This window comes from Oncorhynchus mykiss, chromosome 16 (assembly GCF_013265735.2).
Source record: "Oncorhynchus mykiss isolate Arlee chromosome 16, USDA_OmykA_1.1, whole genome shotgun sequence".
NCBI lineage: Eukaryota > Metazoa > Chordata > Actinopteri > Salmoniformes > Salmonidae > Oncorhynchus > Oncorhynchus mykiss.
This window is the reverse complement of record NC_048580.1, coordinates 4,439,271-4,466,770: the sequence shown is the minus strand read 5'-3', so window position 1 is coordinate 4,466,770 and position 27,500 is coordinate 4,439,271. Positions and strand designations below refer to the sequence as shown.

At 44.9% G+C, this 27,500-nt stretch overlaps 1 protein-coding gene across 3 annotated transcripts in view; it reads left to right on the top strand.

Moving 5' to 3' along the window:
• The first annotated feature begins 3,601 nt into the window (after window positions 1-3,601).
• The window catches only part of ism1 (isthmin 1), a 44,860-nt gene continuing 20,961 nt past the window's right edge, over window positions 3,602-27,500 (top strand). Inside the window, exons 1-2 of one of the 3 annotated variants that reach the window (XM_036945986.1) lie at window positions 3,604-4,351; window positions 4,573-4,844. In XM_036945986.1, coding sequence (XP_036801881.1) covers window positions 4,704-4,844 — 141 coding nt within the window. In that variant the 5' untranslated portion in view covers window positions 3,604-4,351; window positions 4,573-4,703. Of the gene's footprint in view, window positions 4,845-27,500 lie in introns of all 3 variants that reach the window. The other 2 variants (XM_036945987.1, XM_036945985.1) reach the window with 2 other exon arrangements.

Genomic DNA, 27,500 nt, shown 5'->3' with positions numbered 1-27,500 from the left:
CGGAGGCATGAGAATAGAATAGAATATGTTTATATGGACTAGACTGTATCAAGGAGGCATGAGAATAGAATAAAATACAAGATGTTTATATGGACTAGACTGTATCAAGGAGGCATGAGAATAGAATAAAATACAAGATGTTTATATAGACTAGACTGTATCACGGAGGCATGAGAATAGAATAAAATACAAGATGTTTATATAGACTAGACTGTATCACGGAGGCATGAGAATAGAATAGAATATGTTTATATAGACTAGACTGTATCAAGGAAGCATGAGAATAGAATAGAATATGTTTATATGGACTAGACTGTATCACGGAGGCATGAGAATAGAATAGAATATGTTTATATAGACTAGACTGTATCACGGAGGCATGAGAATAGAATAGAATATGTTTATATAGACTAGACTGTATCACGGAGGCATGAGAATAGAATAGAATATGTTTATATAGACTAGACTGTATCACGGAGGCATGAGAATAGAATAGAATATGTTTATATAGACTAGAATGTATCACGGAGGCATTAGAATAGAATAGAATATGTTTATATAGACTAGAATGTATCACGGAGGCATTAGAATAGAATAGAATATGTTTATATAGACTAGACTGTATCACGGAGGTATGAGAATAGAATAGAATACAAGATGCCAGAGTAGCCTACATAAAGTGAGCCTTCCACACGGTCTGTTAAAGTGACCATTTGTTTTTGGGAAGTGTGCTTTCGGGAACTGAAAGGAAATCCTACTGGCTATACAACCTGACACCACAGTGGCCCGGTCCTTTGAAGAGGGCAATAAACAAACAAAGTGCTTGAGAGGTGATCAGCCTCTCACACACCATTTGTCTTGCTGAGGTGAAAAGCAGCCACACCATTCACCATGGCGTGCAGAAGAGCAGGAAATAGACACACATGCAAATAGCAGAGTCAGTCACCCACAGTAGCCTGGCAGTAACAGAGTCAGTCAGTCACCCACTGTAGCCTAGCAGTAACAGTCATTCACCCACTGTAGCCTGGCAGTAACAGAGTCAGTCACCTACTGAAGCCTAGCAGTAACAGAGTCAGTCACCCACTGTAGCCTGGCAGTAACATAGTCAGTCACCCACTGTAGCCTGGCAGTAACAGAGTCAGTCAGTCACCCACTGTAGCCTAGCAGTAACAGAGTCAGTCAGTCACCCACTGTAGCCTAGCAGTAACAGAGTCAGTCACCCACTGTAGCCTAGCAGTAACAGAGTCAGTCACCCACTGTAGCCTAGCAGTAACAGAGTCAGTCACCCACTGTAGCCTAGCAGTAACAGAGTCAGTCACCCACTGTAGCCTAGCAGTAACAGAGTCAGTCACCCACTGTAGCCTGGCAGTAACAGAGTCAGTCACCCACTGTAGCCTAGCAGTAACAGAGTCAGTCAGTCACCCACTGTAGCCTAGCAGTAACAGAGTCAGTCAGTCACCCACTGTAGCCTAGCAGTAACAGAGTCAGTCAGTCACCCACTGTAGCCTATTAGTAACAGAGTCAGTCACCCACTGTAGCCTAGCAGTAATAGAGTCAGTCAGTCATCCACTGTAGCCTAGCAGTAACAGAGTCAGTCACACACTGTAGCCTGGCAGTAATAGAGTCAGTCAGTCACCCACTGTAGCCTAGCAGTAACAGAGTCAGTCACCCACTGTAGCCTAGCAGTAACGGAGTCAGTCACCCACTGTAGCCTAGCAGTAACAGAGTCAGTCAGTCACCCACTGTAGCCTAGCAGTAACAGAGTCAGTCAGTCACCCACTGTAGCCTAGCAGTAACAGAGTCAGTCAGTCACCCACTGTAGCCTAGCAGTAACAGAGTCAGTCACACACTGTAGCCTGGCAGTAATAGAGTCAGTCACCCACTGTAGCCTAGCAGTAACAGAGTCAGTCACCCACTGTAGCCTGGCAGTAACAGAGTCAGTCACCCACTGTAGCCTGGCAGTAACAGAGTCAGTCAGTCACCCACTGTAGCCTAGCAGTAACAGAGTCAGTCACACACTGTAGCCTGGCAGTAATAGTGTCAGTCAGTCACCCACTGTAGTCTGGCAGTAACAGAGTCAGTCAGTCACCCACTGTAGCCTAGCAGTAACAGAGTCAGTCAGTCACCCACTGTAGCCTAGCAGTAACAGAGTCAGTCACCCACTGTATCCTAGCAGTAACAGTCAGTCACCCACTGTAGCCTAGCAGTAACAGAGCCAGTCACCCACTGTAGCCTAGCAGTAACAGAGTCAGTCAGTCACCCACTGTAGCCTAGCAGTAACAGAGTCAGTCAGTCACCCACTGTAGCCTGGCAGTAACAGAGTCAGTCAGTCACCCACTGTAGTCTGGCAGTAACAGAGTCAGTCAGTCACCCACTGTAGCCTAGCAGTAACATAGTCAGTCACCCACTGTAGCCTAGCAGTAACAGAGTCAGTCACCCACTGTAGCCTAGCAGTAACAGAGTCAGTCAGTCACCCACTGTAGCCTGGCAGTAACAGAGTCAGTCAGTCACCCACTGTAGCCTAGCAGTAACAGAGTCAGTCAGTCACCCACTGTAGCCTAGCAGTAACAGAGTCAGTCACCCACTGTAGCCTAGCAGTAACAGAGTCAGTCAGTCACCCACTGTAGCCTAGCAGTAACAGAGTCAGTCACACACTGTAGCCTGGCAGTAATAGAGTCAGTCACCCACTGTAGCCTAGCAGTAACAGAGTCAGTCACCCACTGTAGCCTAGCAGTAACAGAGTCAGTCACCCACTGTAGCCTGGCAGTAACAGAGTCAGTCACCCACTGTAGCCTGGCAGTAACAGAGTCAGTCACCCACTGTAGCCTGGCAGTAACAGAGTCAGTCACCCACTGTAGCCTGGCAGTAACAGAGTCAGTCACCCACTGTAGCCTGGCAGTAACAGAGTCAGTCACCCACTGTAGCCTGGCAGTAACAGAGTCAGTCACCCACTGTAGCCTGGCAGTAACAGAGTCAGTCACCCACTGTAGCCTGGCAGTAACAGAGTCAGTCACCCACTGTAGCCTGGCAGTAACAGAGTCAGTCACCCACTGTAGCCTGGCAGTAACAGAGTCAGTCACCCACTGTAGCCTGGCAGTAACAGAGTCAGTCACCCACTGTAGCCTGGCAGTAGCAGAGTCAGTCACCCACTGTAGCCTGGCAGTAACAGAGTCAGTCAGTCACCCACTGTAGCCTGGCAGTAACAAAGTCAGTCACCCACTGTAGCCTGGCAGTAACAGAGTCAGTCACCCACTGTAGCCTAGAAGGCTGGCGACACAATTCGTTTTGCTATTCTAGCCTAATAGCTTCAATGTATCATGTATCATTTGTAATATCTTCACTTTTAAAGTCAATATGATCAGTTAATGCAATAACATCGAGCACATATGCAGATGCCGGGCTACAGAGTGTCCAGTGGGTTGACTGTGGCTTGCATGTTATCCGCGCCATGCTGAGTTGCATTGCCACCATCCCTCCCGTGTCACCGGCGCTGAAAGGATAGAAAGGGTTAAATTAAGAAACGGGGGGGGGGGGGGGGGGGGGGGGGGGGGGGGGGAGCTTGACAGCAAACCAGAAGAGGGGCGTATACAAACACTTTCGCCTACAGGAGAGTCCTGCGAGAGAAAAACAGCGTGTATACAGTGTGGAGAGGCTCTCGCTTGGTTTCCACTTTTTGGACACGGTGAGAGCTGAGGGACGCACTTGACGCTTGGATCGGAAGGCTACTGGTTTTACACTGCGGAGAATAGCCAGCAGCATGTCTGGATTCGCGACTGGATGGATAACGGTTGTGCTTGAAAGGGAGAACTCCTCAAACTAGTTGTTTTTTCTTCTTCCGGGAGATCCACTTTTTGGGTGGTGTGATGGTGTGCCAAAGGTGTACCACACCAACGCGTTAATCACCATCTGCGAATTCAATATGACGCTTTTGGATAGATGATAGCCCAGATAATGGGCGGGAGGGAGAATGTGTCCAAAATATCAAAACCAAGGAGTCCTGCGTACCACAGATGAGAGAGAAGAGAGCAAGACGGTTTGATTGTAAGGCGAGGAAAAGGTTTAATTCTGGTTTTAAAAAAACGTGGCGCCGGAAACACCGGGCTGGAAGTCTCTTGATAGAAGACTCTACCTGGAGTGCAACACGCGATAAGACTACATTATTTTTTAACATAGTATACACGTTGGGCGCAACAAACAAACAAATCATTCCGTAGTTATTTCATTACTTTACCCATGGGCAGTTTTACACAGTCGCCCTGACAGCATTTTGGAGAAATAACTTTGGAGATCCACTCTGACATAGAAGAAGCATATTATCCACGGGGATACCAAAGGAAACCTGAACCTCGCTGTATGCACCTTTTTAACTTTGATCGTTTTTACACATTGAATCTGAACCCACTTTTTGTTCCACTTGAAGACCGCTCTCCACCGACGCTGATCTGATGTTAATGAACCTAACATAACCACGTGGTCCCAAACTTGACATTTTGACCGATTTGTTTTTCTTGATTCCTCTATTCTCCTTTCCCCCCCACCCCTTTCCCCTTAAAATTGTAATTCTGAATCCAGAAGTGGCTCCGAAGTGGTGTTGCGGCTCCTCGCCCGCAGCGGATCCGGAGCTGGGAGTGTCTGCAGCGGGAGGAGCTGGCGGAGGACCCCCTGCATCACCGCAGGGACCAAAGACCGGTCAGGTGAAAAGGATGGTTCGATTGGCGGCAGAACTCTTGTTGCTTTTAGGACTTCTACTTCTTACCTTACATATCACCGTGTTACGGAGCAGCCCGTTGCACCAAGGGAATTTTACGTTGAGCCAGGATCAGCAGGATACGTTGCTCGCAGAGGTGAGTGCTATTTATTAATCGGTGTCATTCTTTCAGAATCTGTAGTATATATTGATGGGGCTCTTTCGGATATTGAGTTTGGGGTTAGAGCTTAAAATGGGGAATAAACCTCTAACTTCTATTCTATTCTGCATAAGTTGATAGACCTCAGCATCAGTTGACATGGGCTCTTTGACTACACTGTAAAGGGGCCATGACTACACTTTAAAGGGGTCATGACTATGTTGTAAAGGTGTAATGACTACGTTGTAAAGGGGTAATAACTACACCGTAAAGGGGTAATAACTACACCGTAAAGGGGTAATGACTACACCGCAAAGGGGTAATGACTACACTGTAAATGTGTAATGACTGTTGTAAATGGATAATGACTACACTGTAAAGGGGTACTGACTACGTTGTAAAGGGATAATGACTACACCCTAAAGGGGTACTGACTACGTTGTAAAGGGATAATGACTACATTGTAAAGGGATAATGACTACACTGCAAAGGGGTACTGACTACGTTGTAAAGGGGTACTGACTACGTTGTAAAGGGATAATGACTACACTGTAAAGGGGTACTGACTACGTTGTAAAGGGATAATGACTACACTGTAAAGGGGTACTGACTACGTTGTAAAGGGATAATGACTACATTGTAAAGGGGTAATGACTACACTGCAAAGGTGTTACTATGAGTTTCACAGCAATATATATATATATATATTACAGTACAACAACTATATATATATATATATATATATATATATATATATATATATATATATATATATATATATATATATATATTATTAAAGCAAGTAATGTGTAATGACACACAGGAAAATACTGTAAAATTGACTGTATTATACTGTAAACAAAAAAGACAAGTAATTGCTACTGTAATCGTAGTTAATGGATGAATGAAATTCATTGAGGGGAGGGGTTTTGTATTTCACAGATTTTCCTGTAATTACAAGTTATTGGCGCTAGCTAGGTAAAGTGTTTACACATTACAGCGTATTAATGAATAATTTGTGTTTTTATATCACTTGGTCCTTTCTAGAGGCCTTAACAACGTCTTCCAAACTGGCAGCGACTACAGGGCAAAACAGACCGACAGGACACGACACAATGCTCAACCGTTAAAAGTTGAAGACTAGCTGCCTTGTACATTGTAAATTGATTGGGCACTTTAACCACACAGGAGTTAAGGCCAGGCACCAAAGCCAGAAATGACATCTATCCATTTATTTATTCATTTTGAGATTTGTTGGTATTTTCATAAAGTAAACATGTAAATATCAACAATGTAATTAAAAAAAATGTATATTTTCTTTAGTTTATCATGCTACAATCATACAGATGCTCGTGAATTTTTAACCACGCTTAAAATGAACATTACATCAAACACTTCAAAGTTTCACATCGTTTAAAAGCGCATTTCACAAAGAATGTTTACAAACTCACTGTATTTAGTATCTTCTTTGGAGAGATGGTGATTGGTTTTAAATAGGCGTCTGGTCGTCTAAATTCAGTGTACAATTGGCAAAGTCGTCCGGGTTTGGCCGGGGTAGGCCGTCGTCCGGGTTTGGCCGGGGTAGGCCGTCGTCCGGGTTTGGCCTGGGTAGGCCGTCGTCCGGGTTTGGCCGGGGTAGGCCGTCGTCCGGGTTTGGCCGGGGTAGGCCGTCGTCCGGGTTTGGCCTGGGTAGGCCGTCGTCCGGGTTTGGCCGGGGTAGGCTGTCGTCCGGGTTTGGCCGGGGTAGGCCGTCGTCCGGGTTTGGCCTGGGTAGGCCGTCGTCCGGGTTTGGCCTGGGTAGGCCGTCGTCCGGGTTTGGCCTGGGTAGGCCGTCGTCCGGGTTTGGCCGGGGTAGGCTGTCGTCCGGGTTTGGCCGGGGTAGGCCGTCATTGTAAATAATAATTTCTTCTTAACTGACTTTCCTAGTTAAATAAAGATTATTTAAATAAATAAATCAAAATATTATAATTCAGTTAAAACTGTGAAAGATAACCCTCAATGTAGCCTAGATATAAATTGCACAAGAATGACACATTTATGGATTTTTTTTTTTAAGGTATCGTTTTGTCTTTATTCAACCCACTGGGGGTTATGAGTCAACTCGCGCATCACTTATTAATAAAAAATTAAACAAAAACTGCATAGAACCGTTTAAAGGGATAGTTTGGGATTTTGGCATTTCCTTCAGAAAGGATTCATCCCCCCCCTGATTTATTACACATTTTGTTGTGTTATACCCTGAAATCTAAATGGATTACATATGTTTTGTTGTTGTTGTACCCATTTACACACAATACCCCATTATGACAAAGCAAAAACATGTTTTTAGATATTTTAGCAAATGTATTTAAAATGAAATACAGAAATATCTAATTTACATAAGTATTCACACCCCTGAGTCAATACTTCGTAGAATCACCTTTGGCAGCGATTACGGCTGTGAGTCTTTCTGGGTAATTCTTTAAGAGCTTTCCACACCTGGATTGTGCAACATTTGCCCATTTATTAATTTTGAAATTCTTAAAGTTCTGCCAAGTTGGTTGTTGATAATTTCTAGACAGCCATTTTCAGCTCTTACCAAGTAGATTTATATCATAACTGTAACTCTGCCACTCAGAAACATTCACTGTTTTCTTGGTAAGCCCTTCAGTTGGAGCCCTTCAATTGGAGCACTTCTGTTAGCCCTTCAGTTGGAGCTATTCAGTTGGAGCTCTTCAGTTGGAGCCCTTCAGTTGGAGCCCTTCAGTTGGAGCCCTTCAGTTGGAGCCCTTCAGTTGGAGCCTTTCAGTTGGAGCTGTTCAGTTAGAGCCGTTCAGTTGGAGCCCTTCAGTTGGAGCCCTTCAGTTGGAGCCCTTCTGTTAGAGCTGTTCAGTTAGAGCCGTTCAGTTAGAGCCGTTCAGTTGGAGCCCTTCAGTTGGAGCCCTTCTGTTAGAGCTGTTCAGTTAGAGCTGTTCAGTTAGAGCTGTTCAGTTGGAGCTGTTCAGTTAGAGCCGTTCAGTTGGAGCCCTTCAGTTGGAGCCCTTCTGTTAGAGCTGTTCAGTTAGAGCTGTTCAGTTAGAGCTGTTCAGTTGGAGCTGTTCAGTTAGAGCCCTTCTGTTAGAGCTGTTCAGTTAGAGCTGTTCAGTTAGAGCTGTTCAGTTAGAGCTGTTCAGTTAGAGCTGTTCAGTTGGAGCTGTTCAGTTAGAGCTGTTCAGTTAGAGCCCTTCTGTTAGAGCTGTGGTAGGTAACCTAGTGGTTAGAGTATAGGAATGGCAGGTAGCCTAGTGGTTAGAGCGTTGGGTCAGTACAGGACAGGACTGAGGGTTAGACGTCTGTAGCAACCAGAAGGCTGGTTTAACTCTTCAGTAGAGGACAGGACAGGACAGCGGGTTAGACGTCTGTAGCAACCAGAAGGCTGGTTTAACTCTTCAGTAGAGGACAGGACAGGACAGGACTGAGGGTTAGACGTCTGTAGCAACCAGAAGGCTGGTTTAACTCTTCAGTAGAGGACAGGACAGGACAGAGGGTTAGACGTCTGTAGCAACCAGAAGGCTGGTTTAACTCTTCAGTAGAGGACAGGACAGGACTGAGGGTTAGACGTCTGTAGCAACCAGAAGGCTGGTTTAACTCTTCAGTAGAGGACAGGACAGGACAGGACTGAGGGTTAGACGTCTGTAGCAACCAGAAGGCTGGTTTAACTCTTCAGTAGAGGACAGGACAGGACAGGACTGAGGGTTAGACGTCTGTAGCAACCAGAAGGCTGGTTTAACTCTTCAGAAGAGGACAGGACAGGACAGAGGGTTAGACGTCTGTAGCAACCAGAAGGCTGGTTTAACTCTTCAGTAGAGGACAGGACAGGACTGAGGGTTAGACGTCTGTAGCAACCAGAAGGCTGGTTTAACTCTTCAGTAGAGGACAGGACAGGACAGGACTGAGGGTTAGACGTCTGTAGCAACCAGAAGGCTGGTTTAACTCTTCAGTAGAGGACAGGACAGGACTGAGGGTTAGACGTCTGTAGCAACCAGAAGGCTGGTTTAACTCTTCAGTAGAGGACAGGACTGAGGGTTAGACGTCTGTAGCAACCAGAAGGCTGGTTTAACTCTTCAGTAGAGGACAGGACTGAGGGTTAGACGTCTGTAGCAACCAGAAGGCTGGTTTAACTCTTCAGTAGAGGACAGGACAGGACAGAGGGTTAGACGTCTGTACCAGCCAGAAGGCTGGTTTAACTCTTCAGTAGAGGACAGGACAGGACAGAGGGTTAGACGTTTGTATTAGTATGCACTATACATGGAATAGGATGCTATTTGGGAGACAGCCCAGAATCCAACCTCAGGGTTAAGAGGGGTCTAGAATCAACAGGGCGGTTCTGAGGGATAATGTTACATTAAGCAGCCCCCCCCCCTCCTCTCTCTCTCTCTCTCCCTCAGCTCTGTTACATTAAGCAGTCCCCCCCTCCTCTCTCTCCCTCCCTCAGCTCTGTTACATTAAGCAGTCCCCCCCTCCTCTCTCTCTCTCTCCCTCCCTCAGCTCTGTTACATTAAGCAGTCCCCCCCTCCTCTCTCTCTCTCCCTCAGCTCTGTTACATTAAGCAGTCCCCCCCTCCTCTCTCTCTCTCTCTCTCCCTCAGCTCTGTTACATTAAGCAGTCCCCCCCTCCTCTCTTTCTCTCTCCCTCCCTCTGCTCTGTTACATTAAGCAGTCCCCCCCCTCCTCTCTCTCTCTCTCCCTCCCTCAGCTCTGTTACATTAAGCAGTCCCCCCCCTCCTCTCTTTCTCTCTCCCTCCCTCAGCTCTGTTACATTAAGCAGTCCCCCCCTCCTCTCTCTCTCCCTCCCTCAGCTCTGTTACATTAAGCAGTCCCCCCCTCCTCTCTCTCTCTCTCTCTCCTCAGCTCTGTTACATTAAGCAGTCCCCCCCTCCTCTCTCTCTCTCTCCCTCCCTCAGCTCTGTTACATTAAGCAGTCCCCCCCTCCTCTCTCTCCCTCCCTCAGCTCTGTTACATTAAGCAGTCCCCCCCTCCCCTCTCTCTCTCTCCCTCCCTCAGCTCTGTTACATTAAGCAGTCCCCCCCCTCCTCTCTCTCTCTCTCCCTCCCTCAGCTCTGTTACATTAAGCAGTCCCCCCCTCCTCTCTTTCTCTCTCCCTCCCTCAGCTCTGTTACATTAAGCAGTCCCCCCCTCCTCTCTCTCTCTCTCCCTCCCTCAGCTCTGTTACATTAAGCAGTCCCCCCCCTCCTCTCTCTCTCTCTCCCTCCCTCAGCTCTGTTACATTAAGCAGTCCCCCCCTCCTCTCTCTCTCTCTCCCTCCCTCAGCTCTGTTACATTAAGCAGTCCCCCCCTCCTCTCTCTCTCTCTCCCTCCCTCAGCTCTGTTACATTAAGCAGTCCCCCCCTCCTCTCTCTCTCTCTCCCTCCCTCAGCTCTGTTACATTAAGCAGTCCCCCCCCTCCTCTCTCTCACTCCCTCAGCTCTGTTACATTAAGCAGTCCCCCCCTCCTCTCTCTCTCTCCCTCAGCTCTGTTTGATGTATTTATAGCGTGCCCTTGTCACTCTGCCCTGCTACACAACAACCATGATAAATGGGGATTCGTGCCAGACGTGGGTTCAATACTACTCAAAATCATTTCAAATACTTCAGCTGTGCTTAATTGACCTGACCTGTTGCAATGGATTCAATAGTCCCCCCCCCCCCCCATAAAAAAAAAAACACCCACCGGGGCGGGCACTTCAAAAGATTTCAAATAATGTTTCAATCCAGGACTGATTTATGCGTTGGTGGTTGGTGGGTTAGGGGTGAGCTAAGAAAGGCGTTCTTCCTAAAGGGACACATTTCGGTGTGAAAGTAAGTGAGAAGAATTAACGGTGTACAATATGGAGATGAACAGAACATCACACATTATTATCATTATTATTATCATTATTATTAGTATTATTATTAGTATTATTATTATCATTATTATTATTATTATCATTATTATCATTATTATTATTATTATTATCATTATTATCATTATTATTATTATCATTATTATCATTATTATCATTATTATTATCATTATTATTATTATCATTATTATCATTATTATTATTATTATTATCATTATTATTATTATATATTATTATTATCATCATTATTATCATTATTATCATTATTATTATTACAGCTGTGTACATACCGCCACAAGCAAACACCAAGGCAGCACTCAGCGAACTGTAAAAGCTCATACATCAGGGAATGCTGTTTTTTTATTTTTTTATCCTGAGACGTGGCTTACAGACAATAAACTCGACCCTGCTATTCAACCAGATGGCTTCTCCATATTCCGATTAGATCAAACGGTGGCTTCTGGTAAGTGTCGGGGGGGGGGGGTGTGTTTCTCCATAGATCAGTCCTGGTGTATCGAATTGGAAAACATTGCGAGCTCCTGTTCACCCGACCTGGAGTTTCTGATGCTAAAATGCCAACCCCACTATATGCCGAGGGAATTTCACGTGTGTTATTGTCACAGCTGTGTACATACTGCCACAAGCAAACACCAAGGCAGCACTCAGCGAACTGTAAAAGCTCATTATCCAGCAAGAATCCTCTCACCCAGAAGCAGTCTTTATTGTCACGGGTGACTTTAACCAGCCTGTCTAAAACCAATATTTCCCAAAATATCACCAACCATGTATCCTCCCCCACAGGAGGATCCAGTGTGCTTTACCATGTACACACAAACATCCATGATGCAAAGCCATACCCCACCCCAAATTCGGCCAATTAGATCACATCTCTCTGTTCCTACACCTCGCCTACAAGCAGAAACTCTAGAGGGAGCCACCAACACAGAGAATAGTGAGGCGCTGGACAGAGGGGCAGACTCCATGCTTCAGGACTGTTTAGAGAATAGTGATTAGAATATGTTCAAATATTAATCCACCCAGGACTCATCCGTCAACATTGAGGAATATACATAGTCAGTCAGGCTTGATTAGGAAATGTGTTGATGATGTTGTACCCACAATAACAATCCGGACTTACCCCAACCAAAAACCCTGGATGAACGGAGATATCCATACAATGCTGAGAGCCCGTACTGCAGCATTCAATGTCAACAGAACAAACCCTGATGACTTGGTGACGCGCAAAGCATTCAAGGCAAGCTGGTACGAGCTCTGCGAATCCATTAAGGATGCAAAAAGACAATACAGACTCAAACTTCAATTGATGTTCGACAACTCCGGCTCGCAGCACGTGGCAAGGACTACCGACTATCACAGACTACAAATGCAAATCCAGGACGCAAATACAGCTGTGCGTTGCACACAGAAGCCTCCCTCCCAGATGAGATTAACACATTCAATGCTCGCTTCAAGGCCGACAATACCAAGTCATCCAGGAGGACTCTCGTTGTTCCGGACGACCAGGAAGCTTTCACTCTCCGAGGCTAATCCAATTTTCCTACTGCTGCAACAGATCCACGGAAGATGCCATTTCCATCACTATTCACATGGCCGTAACACATCAGGACAAGAGGAACACCTATGTGAGAATGCTGTTCATTGACTACAGTTCGGCATTCAACACTATTGTTCCCTTGCAAGCTTGACGCCAAGTTCAGAGCCCGGGGTCTGGACACCACCCTCTGCAACTGAATCCTGGACTTCCTGACTGGCATGCTGTGAGGATTGGCAACAACACCTCTTCCACACTGACTCTTAACACAGGGCCCCCCCAGGGTTGTGTCCTCAGTCCTCTGGTGTACTCCCTTAGGGGCCCCCCAGGGGTGTGTCCTCAGTCCTCTGCTGTACACCCTTAGGGGCCCACCAGGGGTGTGTTGGCATTGGAGTGCCAGGACACCAACCTCTCCCTTAACGTCGGCAAAAACAAAGGAGTTGATTGTCGGCTTCAGGAAGCATAGGAGGGAACATGCCCCAATCCACACCGATGGGACTACAGTAAAGAGAGTCAGCCGTTTTAAGTTCCTCGTTGTCTGCATCACAGAGGATTTGACACGGACCAACAACACCACCACTCTGGTCAAGAGGGTGCAACGGCGCCTCTACTTCCTAAGGCGATGAAGAAATGCTGGTTCCTCTCCAAATATTGGACTATAATTGTGCCTTCCTGTATTAGTACACTGATGCTAAAATGTTTATTCTACTCTAATGCCATTTACTTTATGTTCATATTCTTATCTTTTATTGTTTCTTATTGTTGTTGCACTGTCGAGAAGGAATCTGCAGGTAAGCATTTAGTTGGACGATGTGTACCACGTGTACCGTACATACGACTAATACAACTGGAAACTTGGAGGAGCAAGGCTTTGATGTCCATGAATGTTCTGCTGCTCATCTAGTTTTTAATACAGTACATTAAAACAACCTGTGGTAAATATATCAACATCAGGTATAGCAGTCCTGTCTTTGTGATTTGATTGGCTAGCTGCAGCATATTCTGCAGAGCCACAGGAATAGGAAATATCCCAGGAATTTACAGAGTGTGTGTCGCACTGCAGAATGTTGGAACAGACTTGGAATAGTTTATGACTGTTCCAACACTACGCACAAGAACAAGAGAAGCCAAGGGAAGCCACTTGGGCCAGTTAAAGTACAAATATCACCCCCGAATATATATCACCCCTAAATATCACTCCCAAATATCACCCCTAAATATCACTCCCAAATATCACCCCTAAATATCACCCCCAAATATCACCCCCAAATATCACCCCTAAATATCACTCCCAAATATCACTCCCTAAATATCACTCCCTAAATATCACTCCCAAATATCACCCCTAAATATCACCCCCAAATATCACCCCTAAATATCACTCCCAAATATCACTCCTAAATATCACCCCTAAATATCACCCCCAACCTGTCAGGAGAGGATATAGAGTTATGTTTGTTGTATGTTAAAGGACTGTTGTGGTTTGGAACAGGAAAAGCCTGACGTGAGACCAGATCTATTTGTGCTGTGGTCATTTTCATACCAATTAAGATGGTCATAGAAGTTGGGCCATGAACAGACCTGGGACACGGCTAGTGTCAAACTGGGTCAGCTAGTTTGGACTGGGACAGCTGGTTTGGACTGGGTCAGCTGGTTTGGACTGGGACAGCTGGTTTGGACTGGTTGAACCCTCTGCCCTCTAGTGTGAGACTGGGTCAGCTGGTTTGGACTGGGTCAGCTGGTTTGGACTGGGACAGCTGGTTTGGACTGGGACCGCTGGTTTGGACTTTTTGAACCCTCTGCCCTCTAGTGTGAGACTGGGTCAGCTGGTTTGGACTGGGTCAGCTGGTTTAGACTGGGTCAGCTGGTTTAGACTGGGTCAGCTGGTTTGGACTGGGTCAGCTGGTTTGGACTGGGGCAGCTGGTTTGGACTGGTTGAACCCCCAAATATCAGCCCTAACCTGGCTAGAGATGACACCTAACACTGTGAGACTGGGTCAGCTGGTTTGGACTGGGTCAGCTGGTTTAGACTGGTTGAACCCTCTTCCCTCTAATGTGAGACTGGGTCAGCTGGTTTGGACTGGGTCAGCTGGTTTGGACTGGGTCAGCTGGTTTGGACTGGGTCAGCTAGTTTGGACTGGGTCAGCTGGTTTGGACTGGGTCAGCTAGTTTGGACTGGGGCAGCTGGTTTGGACTGGTTGAACCCTCAAATATCAGCCCTAACCTGGCTAGAGATGACACATAACACTGTGCAACATTGATGTATGAATTCCTAGCCCTAACCTGGCTAGAGATGACACCTAACAATGTGAGACTGGGTCAGCTGGTTTGGACTGGGTCAGCTGGTTTAGACTGGTTGAACCCTCTTCCCTCTAATGTGAGACTGGGTCAGCTGGTTTGGACTGGGTCAGCTGGTTTGGACTGGGTCAGCTAGTTTGGACTGGTTCAGCTAGTTTGGACTGGGTCAGCTGGTTTGGACTGGGGCAGCTGGTTTGGACTGGTTGAACCCTCAAATATCAGCCCTAACCTGGCTAGAGATGACACATAACACTGTGCAACATTGATGTATGAATTCTACTGAACATAAAGGGCCAGTTTCCCGGACTCAGATTAAGCCGAGTCCTGGAACAAGAGGCACTTTTAATGTAGAATCTCCAATGTTTTTTTTTAGATTAGAAGTAGGCCTAATCTGAGTCTGGAAAACTGACCCACTATTTAAAATACTGTAGAAGATAGAAGATAGAAATTCATGAAAACATTTTTTTAAATTCTCATAGGAATTGAGTCAGCCACCACTCTGCCGCACAGTGAGTTTAACATTGCACCAGTCCGCATACAACTTCGCTGCATAGCGAACCTGAGTACTGTTGTTAGAACAGAATGGGTTTTTGTGTTCTGTGAAAGACTCGCTCTGCTCTGGCAGTGACGCCCAGATCTGGTTGACTGGTCTGCCACTGAAGACGATGATGTCACCTCCCCCTCCTTGCCTTGTCACGCACCAGGGGGTTATTTTCATGGGAAGGTGTCATATTTAAAGAGCCCATTCACTGAGACACAAATGGGACAGGATGGGGCTGTGTGCACCTGTGGAACGGCTGTGGAACGGCTGTGGAACGGCTGTGGAACGGAGAATAGACCTTTTTTAGACCCAGTGTTGGCGGACAGGAAGTGTGGTGGCAGGAGAACAATATCCTCACCACCGACTCACAGGAAGTGTGGTGGCAGGGGAACAATATCCTCACCACCGACTCACAGGAAGTGTGGTGGCAGGAGAACCATATCCTCACCACCGACTCACAGGAAGTGTGGTGGCAGGAGAACAATATCCTCACCACCGACTCACAGGAAGTGTGGTGGCAGGAGAACAATATCCTCACCACCGACTCACAGGAAGTGTGGTGGCAGGAGAACAATATCCTCACCACCGACTGACAGGAAGTGTGGTATCAGGAGAACAATATCCTCACCACCGACTCACAGGAAGTGTGGTGGCAGGAGAACAATATCCTCACCACCGACTGACAGGAAGTGTGGTATCAGGAGAACAATATCCTCACCACCGACTTCACAGGAAGTGTGGTGGCAGAAGAACAATATCCTCACCACCGACTCACAGGAAGTGTGGTGACAGGGGAACAATATCCTCACCACCGACTCACAGGAAGTGTGGTGACAGGGGAACAATATCCTCACCACCGACTCACAGGAAAGTGTGGTGACAGGGGAACAATATCCTCACCACCGACTTCACAGGAAGTGTGGTGACAGGAGAACAATATCCTCACCACCGACTTCACAGGAAGACGAGCCTTCCACCGAGGAACAATAACACATTAACAGCTTATTTAGGCAAATACAACCTATTCACGTTGTATGAGTTGACCTTGGAATCGGGGTATGCGTTTCTCCCCAGTTGATCTCCACGACACCGTAATAGTCAAGTGATTTACAATCTGCAAATCCTCCTTCTCCTTGTGTTAAGGATGCACTATGCAGAAAGAGCTCCTCCATTTCCTGGTTGCTAAAATTTTAATCTAATAGTTCGCCTAATTTCAGTTTATGACAAAACAAGCAAGTATAGTGTAGAGAATCACTGTACCGTCTAAACCGCTGTGAAATACATTGTCCATAACCAAAAATATTGTATTTTCAACTGTTTGAAGCTGTTGTACAGAACCAAAAGTACAAGATTCAAAAACAACATTTATGAACGGGAAGCACAGAAATAGCACACACAGAACAGATCTACCGCCTCTCAGACTTGCTTTCAATGAGGATGACAGATCTATAACTCACATTTTCTATGTGAATTTTGGGGGTCAGGTCGTCCATAAAGTTACATATTGTAGCTTTAATTGATTTCAAGTCAAATATTTTAAAGCAAAATATACAGTTTACCACGTTTGAGAGATGAGAGTGGGGGGGGGGGGGGGGGGGGCAGCTGGTTGAGCAGCAGCATCTGGGCCCAGTGTACCCCGCCTTCATTTCCTGTCCCTTTCCCCAGGGGGGGGGACTGCCCCCTGAGTGGTTACCCATTGGAAAACATCCTCCTTCTCCTCTTTCTCCTCCTCCTTCCCCTCTCCCTCCTCATCCCCTTTTCTGCTCCTCGTCTTCTCCTCTTCTCTTCCTCCTCATCTACTCGTCTTCTCTGCCTCCTCTTCCTCCTCCTAATCTCTTGGCAAAGTGAAAAAGGAGGAAGCAGGAAAAAGGGGGTAAAAAATAGGACCTCTGTGTGTGGAGTTTCATTCATGGGTTTTCAGGGTGTGATGAGAGGGGAGGGGAACAGAATCCCAGGGGGGCCCCGGATTACCTGAGAAATTGTTTTGATCTTCAAATGAAAACACTTCCTTGGTGGCGAGGAAAGGGGGAAGACCTAGCATGAATAACGTGTCTTAAAGGCTGTTTCCTGTTTCTCCAGATATATGTAGGAGACTGTTTCCTGTTTCTCCTGATATCTGTAAGAGACTGTTTCCTGTTTCTCCAGATATCTGTAGGAGACTGTTTCCTGTTTCTCCAGATATCTGTAGGAGACTGTTTCCTGTTTCTCCAGATATCAGTAGGAGACTGTTTCCTGTTTCTCCAGATATCAGTAGGAGACTGTTTCCTGTTTCTCCAGATATCTGTAGGAGACTGTTTCCTGTTTCTCCAGATATCTGTAGGAGACTGTTTCCTGTTTCTCCAGATATCTGTAGGAGACTGTTTCCTGTTTCTCCAGATATCTGTGGGAGACTGTTTCCTGATTCTACAGATATCTGTAGGAGACTGTTTCCTGTTTCTCCAGATATCTGTAGGATGAAATGAGTGTGCCTGTCCAGAAGAGCCCTTCTTTACTCTTTCAGGAGTTCAATTACAAACAGGGACTTCTGAGGGCCAGGAAGAGAAGGTTATCACAGGGCCATCTGATCTTAGACCACCCTGAAACCACCACAGAGGTTCCTGTGATGTTCATATGGAGGGGTGGACAGTGGCTGGGGGCCAGGGCTCTGTGTGTGTGTATCCTGTCGTGCTGAAATGAGCCCTTACCATATCCTGTTTAGCTCCCAGCCAATCCTGGTCTTAAAGGCCCTTTGTGGTGGCAGTCGTGCGTCGTTCTTCTCATATTCTAAATGTTTCAATAGCCGCACTTCCATCTTTTGCATTTTTAACGACTTTGTTTGTACGATTTCTGGTGATCAAATTGATGACATTCTGATGACATTTGATTGAGATAGAGGAGCTTTGGTTAGAGTTCATGTCCTTCCTTTGATTATAGGGAAGGTCTGGCCCCCCCCCCCCCCCCCCCCACACTTGTCTTGTCTGAAAGCTCTTTATCAAACTGCAAGGAGAAATATCACCCATGTAATAATGTGTAGCACAACAAGAAATACACAGAGATCCTCCTGTATGGGTAAGGTTGTCCAGGATGTCTAGTGTCACTGTGAGGAGCAGAGTGTGATGCCCTTCTCTCGTTCTATGCCTGGGGATGTACCCGCGTGTACTTCACATTTATAATGCATCCAGAGTTCTGAGCAACTTCCTTTAGGGCCCCTACAGAGCCCATATTGTCCCAGAGTTCTGAGCAACTTCCTTTAGGGCCCCTACTGAGCCCATATTGTCCCAGAGTTCTGAGTAACTTCCTTTAGGGCCCCTACAGAGCCCATATTGTCCCAGAGTTCTGAGCAACTTCCTTTAGGGCCCCTACTGAGCCCATATTGTCCCAGAGTTCTGAGCAACTTCCTTTAGGGCCCCTACTGAGCCCATATTGTCCCAGAGTTCTGAGCAACTTCCTTTAGGGCCCCTACAGAGCCCATATTGTCCCAGAGTTCTGAGCAACTTCCTTTAGGGCCCCTACTGAGCCCATATTGTCCCAGAGTTCTGAGCAACTTCCTTTAGGGCCCCTACTGAGCAAATATTGTCCCAGAGTTCTGAGCAACTTCCTTTAGGGCCCCTACTGAGCCCATATTGTCCCAGAGTTCTGAGCAACTTCCTTTAGGGCCCCTACTGAGCCCATATTGTCCCAGAGTTCTGAGCAACTTCCTTTAGGGCCCCTACTGAGCCCATATTGTCCCAGAGTTCTGAGCAACTTCCTTTAGGGCCCCTACAGAGCCCATATTGTCCCAGAGTTCTGAGCAACTTCCTTTAGGGCCCCTACAGAGTCCATATTGTCCCAGAGTTCTGAGCATCTTCCTTTAGGGCCCCTACAGAGCCCATATTGTCCCAGAGTTCTGAGCAACTTCCTTTAGGGCCCCTACTGAGCCCATATTGTCCCAGAGTTCTGAGCAACTTCCTTTAGGGCCCCTACTGAGCCCATATTGTCCCAGAGTTCTGAGCAACTTCCTGTAGGGCCCCTACAGAGCCCATATTGTCCCAGAGTTCTGAGCAACTTCCTTTAGGGCCCCTACAGAGCCCATATTGTCCCAGAGTTCTGAGCAGCTTCCTTTAGGGCCCCTACAGAGCCCATTTTGTCCCAGAGTTCTGAGCAACTTCCTTTAGGGCCCCTACAGAGCCCATTTTGTCCCAGAGTTCTGAGCAACTTCCTTGCGTGCATGTGTTTCTGTCAGACAGAGGACTGATGAGTGGTTTTCTGTCCACCCAAAAGAGGCAAAATTGTGACAATGTCTGTTGTGGTACCAGGATATAGAGTTGTGTCTGGTGTGGTACCAGGATATAGAGTTATGTCTGGTGTGGTACCAGGATATAGAGTTGTGTCTGGTGTGGTACCAGGATATAGAGTTATGTCTGGTGTGGTACCAGGATATAGAGTCATGTCTGGTGTGGTACCAGGATATAGAGTTATGTCTGGTGTGGTACCAGGATATAGAGTTATGTCTGGTGTGGTACCAGGATATAGAGTCATGTCTGGTGTATGTTAAAGGTCTGTTGTGGTTTGGAACAGGAAAACCCTGACGTGAGACCAGGTCTATTTGTGCTGTCTTGCCAGCTCCTGGGGTCATTTTCATACCAATTAAGATGGTCATAGAAGTTGGGCCATGAACAGACCTGGGACACGGCTAGTGTCAAACTGGGTCAGCTGGTTTGGACCGGGTCAGCTGGTTTGGACTGGGACAGCTGGTTTGGACTGGGACAGCTGGTTTGGACTGGGTCAGCTGGTTTGGACCGGGACAGCTGGTTTAGACTGGTTGAACCCTCTGTCATGTCCATGTAAACCATGTTTCCCTGTCATCCTGAAATATCAATCTAATGAAGCTAAGTGTTTCTTTATGGGGGTCAGGTCAGCTAGGTCTCTATGGGGGGCAGCTGTACAGGAAGAGACTAACCCTCCCCATCCCTCAAACGGGCACAGAAATAACAGGAGACCTGAGCCATAAGACATGGTTCTCTTTCTGTTGGTTTAAGGAAGGTCAAATTGACTGCCTATGTTGTCTTTCACCCTGACACAGTGGTTGTCCTTATCTCCCCAATTTCACTCCATTTGCACACACTGTATATAGATTTTTCTATTGTGTTATTGACTGTACGTTTGTTTATTCCATGTCTGTGTCGCGCTGCTTTGCTTTATCTTGGCCAGGTCGCAGTTGTAAATGAGAACTTGTTCTCAACTAGCCTACCTGGTTAAATAAAGGTGTTCTCAACTAGCCTACCTGGTTAAATAAAGGTGTTCTCAACTGGCCCACCTGGTTAAATAAAGGTGTTCTCAACTAGCCTACCGGATTAAATAAAGGTGTTCTCAACTAGCCTACCTGGTTAAATAAAGGTGTTCTCAACTAGCCTACCTGGTTAAATAAAGGTGTTCTCAACTAGCCCACCTGGTTAAATAAAGGTGTTCTCAACTAGCCCACCTGGTTAAATAAAGGTGTTCTCAACTAGCCTACCTGGTTAAATAAAGGTGTTCTCAACTAGCCTACCTGGTTAAATAAAGGTGTTCTCAACTGACCTACCTGGTTAAATAAAGGTGTTCTCAACTAGCCTACCTGGTTAAATAAAGGTGTTCTCAACTAGCCTACCTGGTTAAATAAAGGTGTTCTCAACTAGCCTACCTGGTTAAATAAAGGTGTTCTCAACTAGCCTACCTGGTTAAATAAAGGTGTTCTCAACTAGCCTACCTGGTTAAATAAAGGTGTTCTCAACTAGCCCACCTGGTTAAATAAAGGTGTTCTCAACTAGCCCACCTGGTTAAATAAAGGTGTTCTCAACTAGCCTACCTGGTTAAATAAAGGTGTTCTCAACTAGCCTACCTGGTTAAATAAAGGTGTTCTCAACTAGCCTACCTGGTTAAATAAAGGTGTTCTCAACTAGCCTACCTGGTTAAATAAAGGTGTTCTCAACTAGCCCACCTGGTTAAATAAAGGTGTTCTCAACTAGCCCACCTGGTTAAATAAAGGTGTTCTCAACTAGCCTACCTGGTTAAATAAAGGTGTTCTCAACTAGCCTACCTGGTTAAATAAAGGTGTTCTTAACTAGCCTACCTGGTTAAATAAAGGTGTTCTCAACTAGCCTACCTGGTTAAATAAAGGTGTTCTCAACTAGCCTACCTGGTTAAATAAAGGTGTTCTCAACTAGCCCACCTGGTTAAATAAAGGTGTTCTCAACTAGCCTACCTGGTTAAATAAAGGTGTTCTCAACTAGCCTACCTGGTTAAATAAAGGTGTTCTCAACTAGCCTACCTGGTTAAATAAAGGTGTTCTCAACTAGCCTACCTGGTTAAATAAAGGTGTTCTCAACTAGCCCACCTGGTTAAATAAAGGTGTTCTCAACTAGCCCACCTGGTTAAATAAAGGTGTTCTCAACTAGCCTACCTGGTTAAATAAAGGTGTTCTCAACTAGCCCACCTGGTTAAATAAAGGTGTTCTCAACTAGCCTACCTGGTTAAATAAAGGTGTTCTCAACTAGCCTACCTGGTTAAATAAAGGTGTTCTCAACTGACCAACCTGGTTAAATAAAGGTGTTCTCAACTAGCCTACCTGGTTAAATAAAGGTGTTCTCAACTAGCCTACCTGGTTAAATAAAGGTGTTCTCAACTAGCCTACCTGGTTAAATAAAGGTGTTCTCAACTAGCCTACCTGGTTAAATAAAGGTGTTCTCAACTAGCCTACCTGGTTAAATAAAGGTGTTCTCAACTAGCCCACCTGGTTAAATAAAGGTGTTCTCAACTAGCCCACCTGGTTAAATAAAGGTGTTCTCAACTAGCCTACCTGGTTAAATAAAGGTGTTCTCAACTAGCCTACCTGGTTAAATAAAGGTGTTCTCAACTAGCCTACCTGGTTAAATAAAGGTGTTCTCAACTAGCCTACCTGGTTAAATAAAGGTGTTCTCAACTAGCCCACCTGGTTAAATAAAGGTGTTCTCAACTAGCCCACCTGGTTAAATAAAGGTGTTCTCAACTAGCCTACCTGGTTAAATAAAGGTGTTCTCAACTAGCCTACCTGGTTAAATAAAGGTGTTCTTAACTAGCCTACCTGGTTAAATAAAGGTGTTCTCAACTAGCCTACCTGGTTAAATAAAGGTGTTCTCAACTAGCCTACCTGGTTAAATAAAGGTGTTCTCAACTAGCCCACCTGGTTAAATAAAGGTGTTCTCAACTAGCCTACCTGGTTAAATAAAGGTGTTCTCAACTAGCCTACCTGGTTAAATAAAGGTGTTCTCAACTAGCCTACCTGGTTAAATAAAGGTGTTCTCAACTAGCCTACCTGGTTAAATAAAGGTGTTCTCAACTAGCCCACCTGGTTAAATAAAGGTGTTCTCAACTAGCCCACCTGGTTAAATAAAGGTGTTCTCAACTAGCCTACCTGGTTAAATAAAGGTGTTCTCAACTAGCCCACCTGGTTAAATAAAGGTGTTCTCAACTAGCCTACCTGGTTAAATAAAGGTGTTCTCAACTAGCCTACCTGGTTAAATAAAGGTGTTCTCAACTAGCCCACCTGGTTAAATAAAGGTGTTCTCAACTAGCCCACCTGGTTAAATAAAGGTGTTCTCAACTAGCCTACCTGGTTAAATAAAGGTGTTCTCAACTGACCTACCTGGTTAAATAAAGGTGTTCTCAACTGACCTACCTGGTTAAATAAAGGTGTTCTCAACTAGCCTACCTGGTTAAATAAAGGTGTTCTCAACTGGCCTACCTGGTTAAATAAAGGTGTTCTCAACTGACCTACCTGGTTAAATAAAGGTGTTCTCAACTAGCCTACCTGGTTAAATAAAGGTGTTCTCAACTAGCCTACCTGGTTAAATAAAGGTGTTCTCAACTAGCCTACCTGGTTAAATAAAGGTGTTCTCAACTAGCCTACCTGGTTAAATAAAGGTGTTCTCAACTAGCCTACCTGGTTAAATAAAGGTGTTCTCAACTAGCCTACCTGGTTAAATAAAGGTGTTCTCAACTGACCTACCTGGTTAAATAAAGGTGTTCTCAACTAGCCTACCTGGTTAAATAAAGGTGTTCTCAACTAGCCTACCTGGTTAAATAAAGGTGTTCTCAACTGACCTACCTGGTTAAATAAAGGTGTTCTCAACTAGCCCACCTGGTTAAATAAAGGTGTTCTCAACTAGCCCACCTGGTTAAATAAAGGTGTTCTCAACTAGCCCACCTGGTTAAATAAAGGTGTTCTCAACTAGCCTACCTGGTTAAATAAAGGTGTTCTCAACTAGCCTACCTGGTTAAATAAAGGTGTTCTCAACTGACCTACCTGGTTAAATAAAGGTGTTCTCAACTAGCCTACCTGATTAAATAAAGGTGTTCTCAGCTAGCCTACCTGGTTAAATAAAGGTGTTCTCAACTAGCCTACCTGGTTAAATAAAGGTGTTCTCAACTAGCCTACCTGTTTAAATAAAGGTGTTCTCAACTAGCCTACCTGGTTAAATAAAGGTGTTCTCAACTAGCCTACCTGGTTAAATAAAGGTGTTCTCAACTAGCCTACCTGGTTAAATAAAGGTGTTCTCAACTAGCCTACCTGGTTAAATAAAGGTGTTCTCAACTAGCCCACCTGGTTAAATAAAGGTGTTCTCAACTAGCCTACCTGGTTAAATAAAGGTGTTCTCAACTAGCCTACCTGGTTAAATAAAGGTGTTCTCAACTAGCCTACCTGGTTAAATAAAGGTGTTCTCAACTAGCCCACCTGGTTAAATAAAGGTGTTCTCAACTAGCCTACCTGGTTAAATAAAGGTGTTCTCAACTAGCCTACCTGGTTAAATAAAGGTGTTCTCAACTGACCAACCTGGTTAAATAAAGGTGTTCTCAACTAGCCTACCTGGTTAAATAAAGGTGTTCTCAACTAGCCTACCTGGTTAAATAAAGGTGTTCTCAACTAGCCTACCTGGTTAAATAAAGGTGTTCTCAACTAGCCTACCTGGTTAAATAAAGGTGTTCTCAACTAGCCTACCTGGTTAAATAAAGGTGTTCTCAACTAGCCCACCTGGTTAAATAAAGGTGTTCTCAACTAGCCCACCTGGTTAAATAAAGGTGTTCTCAACTAGCCTACCTGGTTAAATAAAGGTGTTCTCAACTAGCCTACCTGGTTAAATAAAGGTGTTCTCAACTAGCCTACCTGGTTAAATAAAGGTGTTCTCAACTAGCCTACCTGGTTAAATAAAGGTGTTCTCAACTAGCCCACCTGGTTAAATAAAGGTGTTCTCAACTAGCCCACCTGGTTAAATAAAGGTGTTCTCAACTAGCCTACCTGGTTAAATAAAGGTGTTCTCAACTAGCCTACCTGGTTAAATAAAGGTGTTCTTAACTAGCCTACCTGGTTAAATAAAGGTGTTCTCAACTAGCCTACCTGGTTAAATAAAGGTGTTCTCAACTAGCCTACCTGGTTAAATAAAGGTGTTCTCAACTAGCCCACCTGGTTAAATAAAGGTGTTCTCAACTAGCCTACCTGGTTAAATAAAGGTGTTCTCAACTAGCCTACCTGGTTAAATAAAGGTGTTCTCAACTAGCCTACCTGGTTAAATAAAGGTGTTCTCAACTAGCCTACCTGGTTAAATAAAGGTGTTCTCAACTAGCCCACCTGGTTAAATAAAGGTGTTCTCAACTAGCCCACCTGGTTAAATAAAGGTGTTCTCAACTAGCCTACCTGGTTAAATAAAGGTGTTCTCAACTAGCCCACCTGGTTAAATAAAGGTGTTCTCAACTAGCCTACCTGGTTAAATAAAGGTGTTCTCAACTAGCCTACCTGGTTAAATAAAGGTGTTCTCAACTAGCCCACCTGGTTAAATAAAGGTGTTCTCAACTAGCCCACCTGGTTAAATAAAGGTGTTCTCAACTAGCCTACCTGGTTAAATAAAGGTGTTCTCAACTGACCTACCTGGTTAAATAAAGGTGTTCTCAACTGACCTACCTGGTTAAATAAAGGTGTTCTCAACTAGCCTACCTGGTTAAATAAAGGTGTTCTCAACTGGCCTACCTGGTTAAATAAAGGTGTTCTCAACTGACCTACCTGGTTAAATAAAGGTGTTCTCAACTAGCCTACCTGGTTAAATAAAGGTGTTCTCAACTAGCCTACCTGGTTAAATAAAGGTGTTCTCAACTAGCCTACCTGGTTAAATAAAGGTGTTCTCAACTAGCCTACCTGGTTAAATAAAGGTGTTCTCAACTAGCCTACCTGGTTAAATAAAGGTGTTCTCAACTAGCCTACCTGGTTAAATAAAGGTGTTCTCAACTGACCTACCTGGTTAAATAAAGGTGTTCTCAACTAGCCTACCTGGTTAAATAAAGGTGTTCTCAACTAGCCTACCTGGTTAAATAAAGGTGTTCTCAACTGACCTACCTGGTTAAATAAAGGTGTTCTCAACTAGCCCACCTGGTTAAATAAAGGTGTTCTCAACTAGCCCACCTGGTTAAATAAAGGTGTTCTCAACTAGCCCACCTGGTTAAATAAAGGTGTTCTCAACTAGCCTACCTGGTTAAATAAAGGTGTTCTCAACTAGCCTACCTGGTTAAATAAAGGTGTTCTCAACTGACCTACCTGGTTAAATAAAGGTGTTCTCAACTAGCCTACCTGATTAAATAAAGGTGTTCTCAGCTAGCCTACCTGGTTAAATAAAGGTGTTCTCAACTAGCCTACCTGGTTAAATAAAGGTGTTCTCAACTAGCCTACCTGTTTAAATAAAGGTGTTCTCAACTAGCCTACCTGGTTAAATAAAGGTGTTCTCAACTAGCCTACCTGGTTAAATAAAGGTGTTCTCAACTAGCCTACCTGGTTAAATAAAGGTGTTCTCAACTAGCCTACCTGGTTAAATAAAGGTGTTCTCAACTAGCCCACCTGGTTAAATAAAGGTGTTCTCAACTAGCCTACCTGGTTAAATAAAGGTGTTCTCAACTAGCCTACCTGGTTAAATAAAGGTGTTCTCAACTAGCCCACCTGGTTAAATAAAGGTGTTCTCAACTAGCCCACCTGGTTAAATAAAGGTGTTCTCAACTAGCCTACCTGGTTAAATAAAGGTGTTCTCAACTAGCCTACCTGGTTAAATAAAGGTGTTCTCAACTAGCCTACCTGGTTAAATAAAGGTGTTCTCAACTAGCCCACCTGGTTAAATAAAGGTGTTCTCAACTAGCCTACCTGGTTAAATAAAGGTGTTCTCAACTAGCCTACCTGGTTAAATAAAGGTGTTCTCAACTAGCCTACCTGGTTAAATAAAGGTGTTCTCAACTAGCCCACCTGGTTAAATAAAGGTGTTCTCAACTAGCCCACCTGGTTAAATAAAGGTGTTCTCAGCTAGCCTACCTGGTTAAATAAAGGTGTTCTCAGCTAGCCTACCTGGTTAAATAAAGGTGTTCTCAACTAGCCTACCTGGTTAAATAAAGGTGTTCTCAACTAGCCTACCTGGTTAAATAAAGGTGTTCTCAACTAGCCTACCTGGTTAAATAAAGGTGTTCTCAACTAGCCTACCTGGTTAAATAAAGGTGTTCTCAACTAGCCTACCTGGTTAAATAAAGGTGTTCTCAACTAGCCCACCTGGTTAAATAAAGGTGTTCTCAACTAGCCTACCTGGTTAAATAAAGGTGTTCTCAACTAGCCTACCTGGTTAAATAAAGGTGTTCTCAACTAGCCCACCTGGTTAAATAAAGGTGTTCTCAACTAGCCCACCTGGTTAAATAAAGGTGTTCTCAACTAGCCTACCTGGTTAAATAAAGGTGTTCTCAACTAGCCTACCTGGTTAAATAAAGGTGTTCTCAACTAGCCTACCTGGTTAAATAAAGGTGTTCTCAACTAGCCTACCTGGTTAAATAAAGGTGTTCTCAACTAGCCTACCAGGTTAAATAAAGGTGTTCTCAACTAGCCTACCTGGTTAAATAAAGGTGTTCTCAACTAGCCTACCTGGTTAAATAAAGGTGTTCTCAACTAGCCTACCTGGTTAAATAAAGGTGTTCTCAACTGGCCTACCTGGTTAAATAAAGGTGTTCTCAACTAGCCTGCCTGGTTAAATAAAGGTGTTCTCAACTGGCCTACCTGGTTAAATAAAGGTGAACAACAACAAAAAATAGTTCACGTACACTTGCAGTTGACTGACTTCAGGTAATTGACGTAGTTGAGTGAACTGAACTTTGTCCAGATGACTTGCAGTTGACTGACTTCAGGTAATTGACGTAGTTGAGTGAACTGAACTTTGTCCAGATGACTTGCAGTTGACTGACTTCAGGTAATTGACGTAGTTGAGTGAACTGAACTTTGTCCAGATGACTTGCAGTTGACTGACTTCAGGTAATTGACGTAGTTGAGTGAACTGAACTTTGTCCAGATGACTTGCAGTTGACTGACTTCAGGTAATTGACGTAGTTGAGTGAACTGAACTTTGTCCAGATGACTTGCAG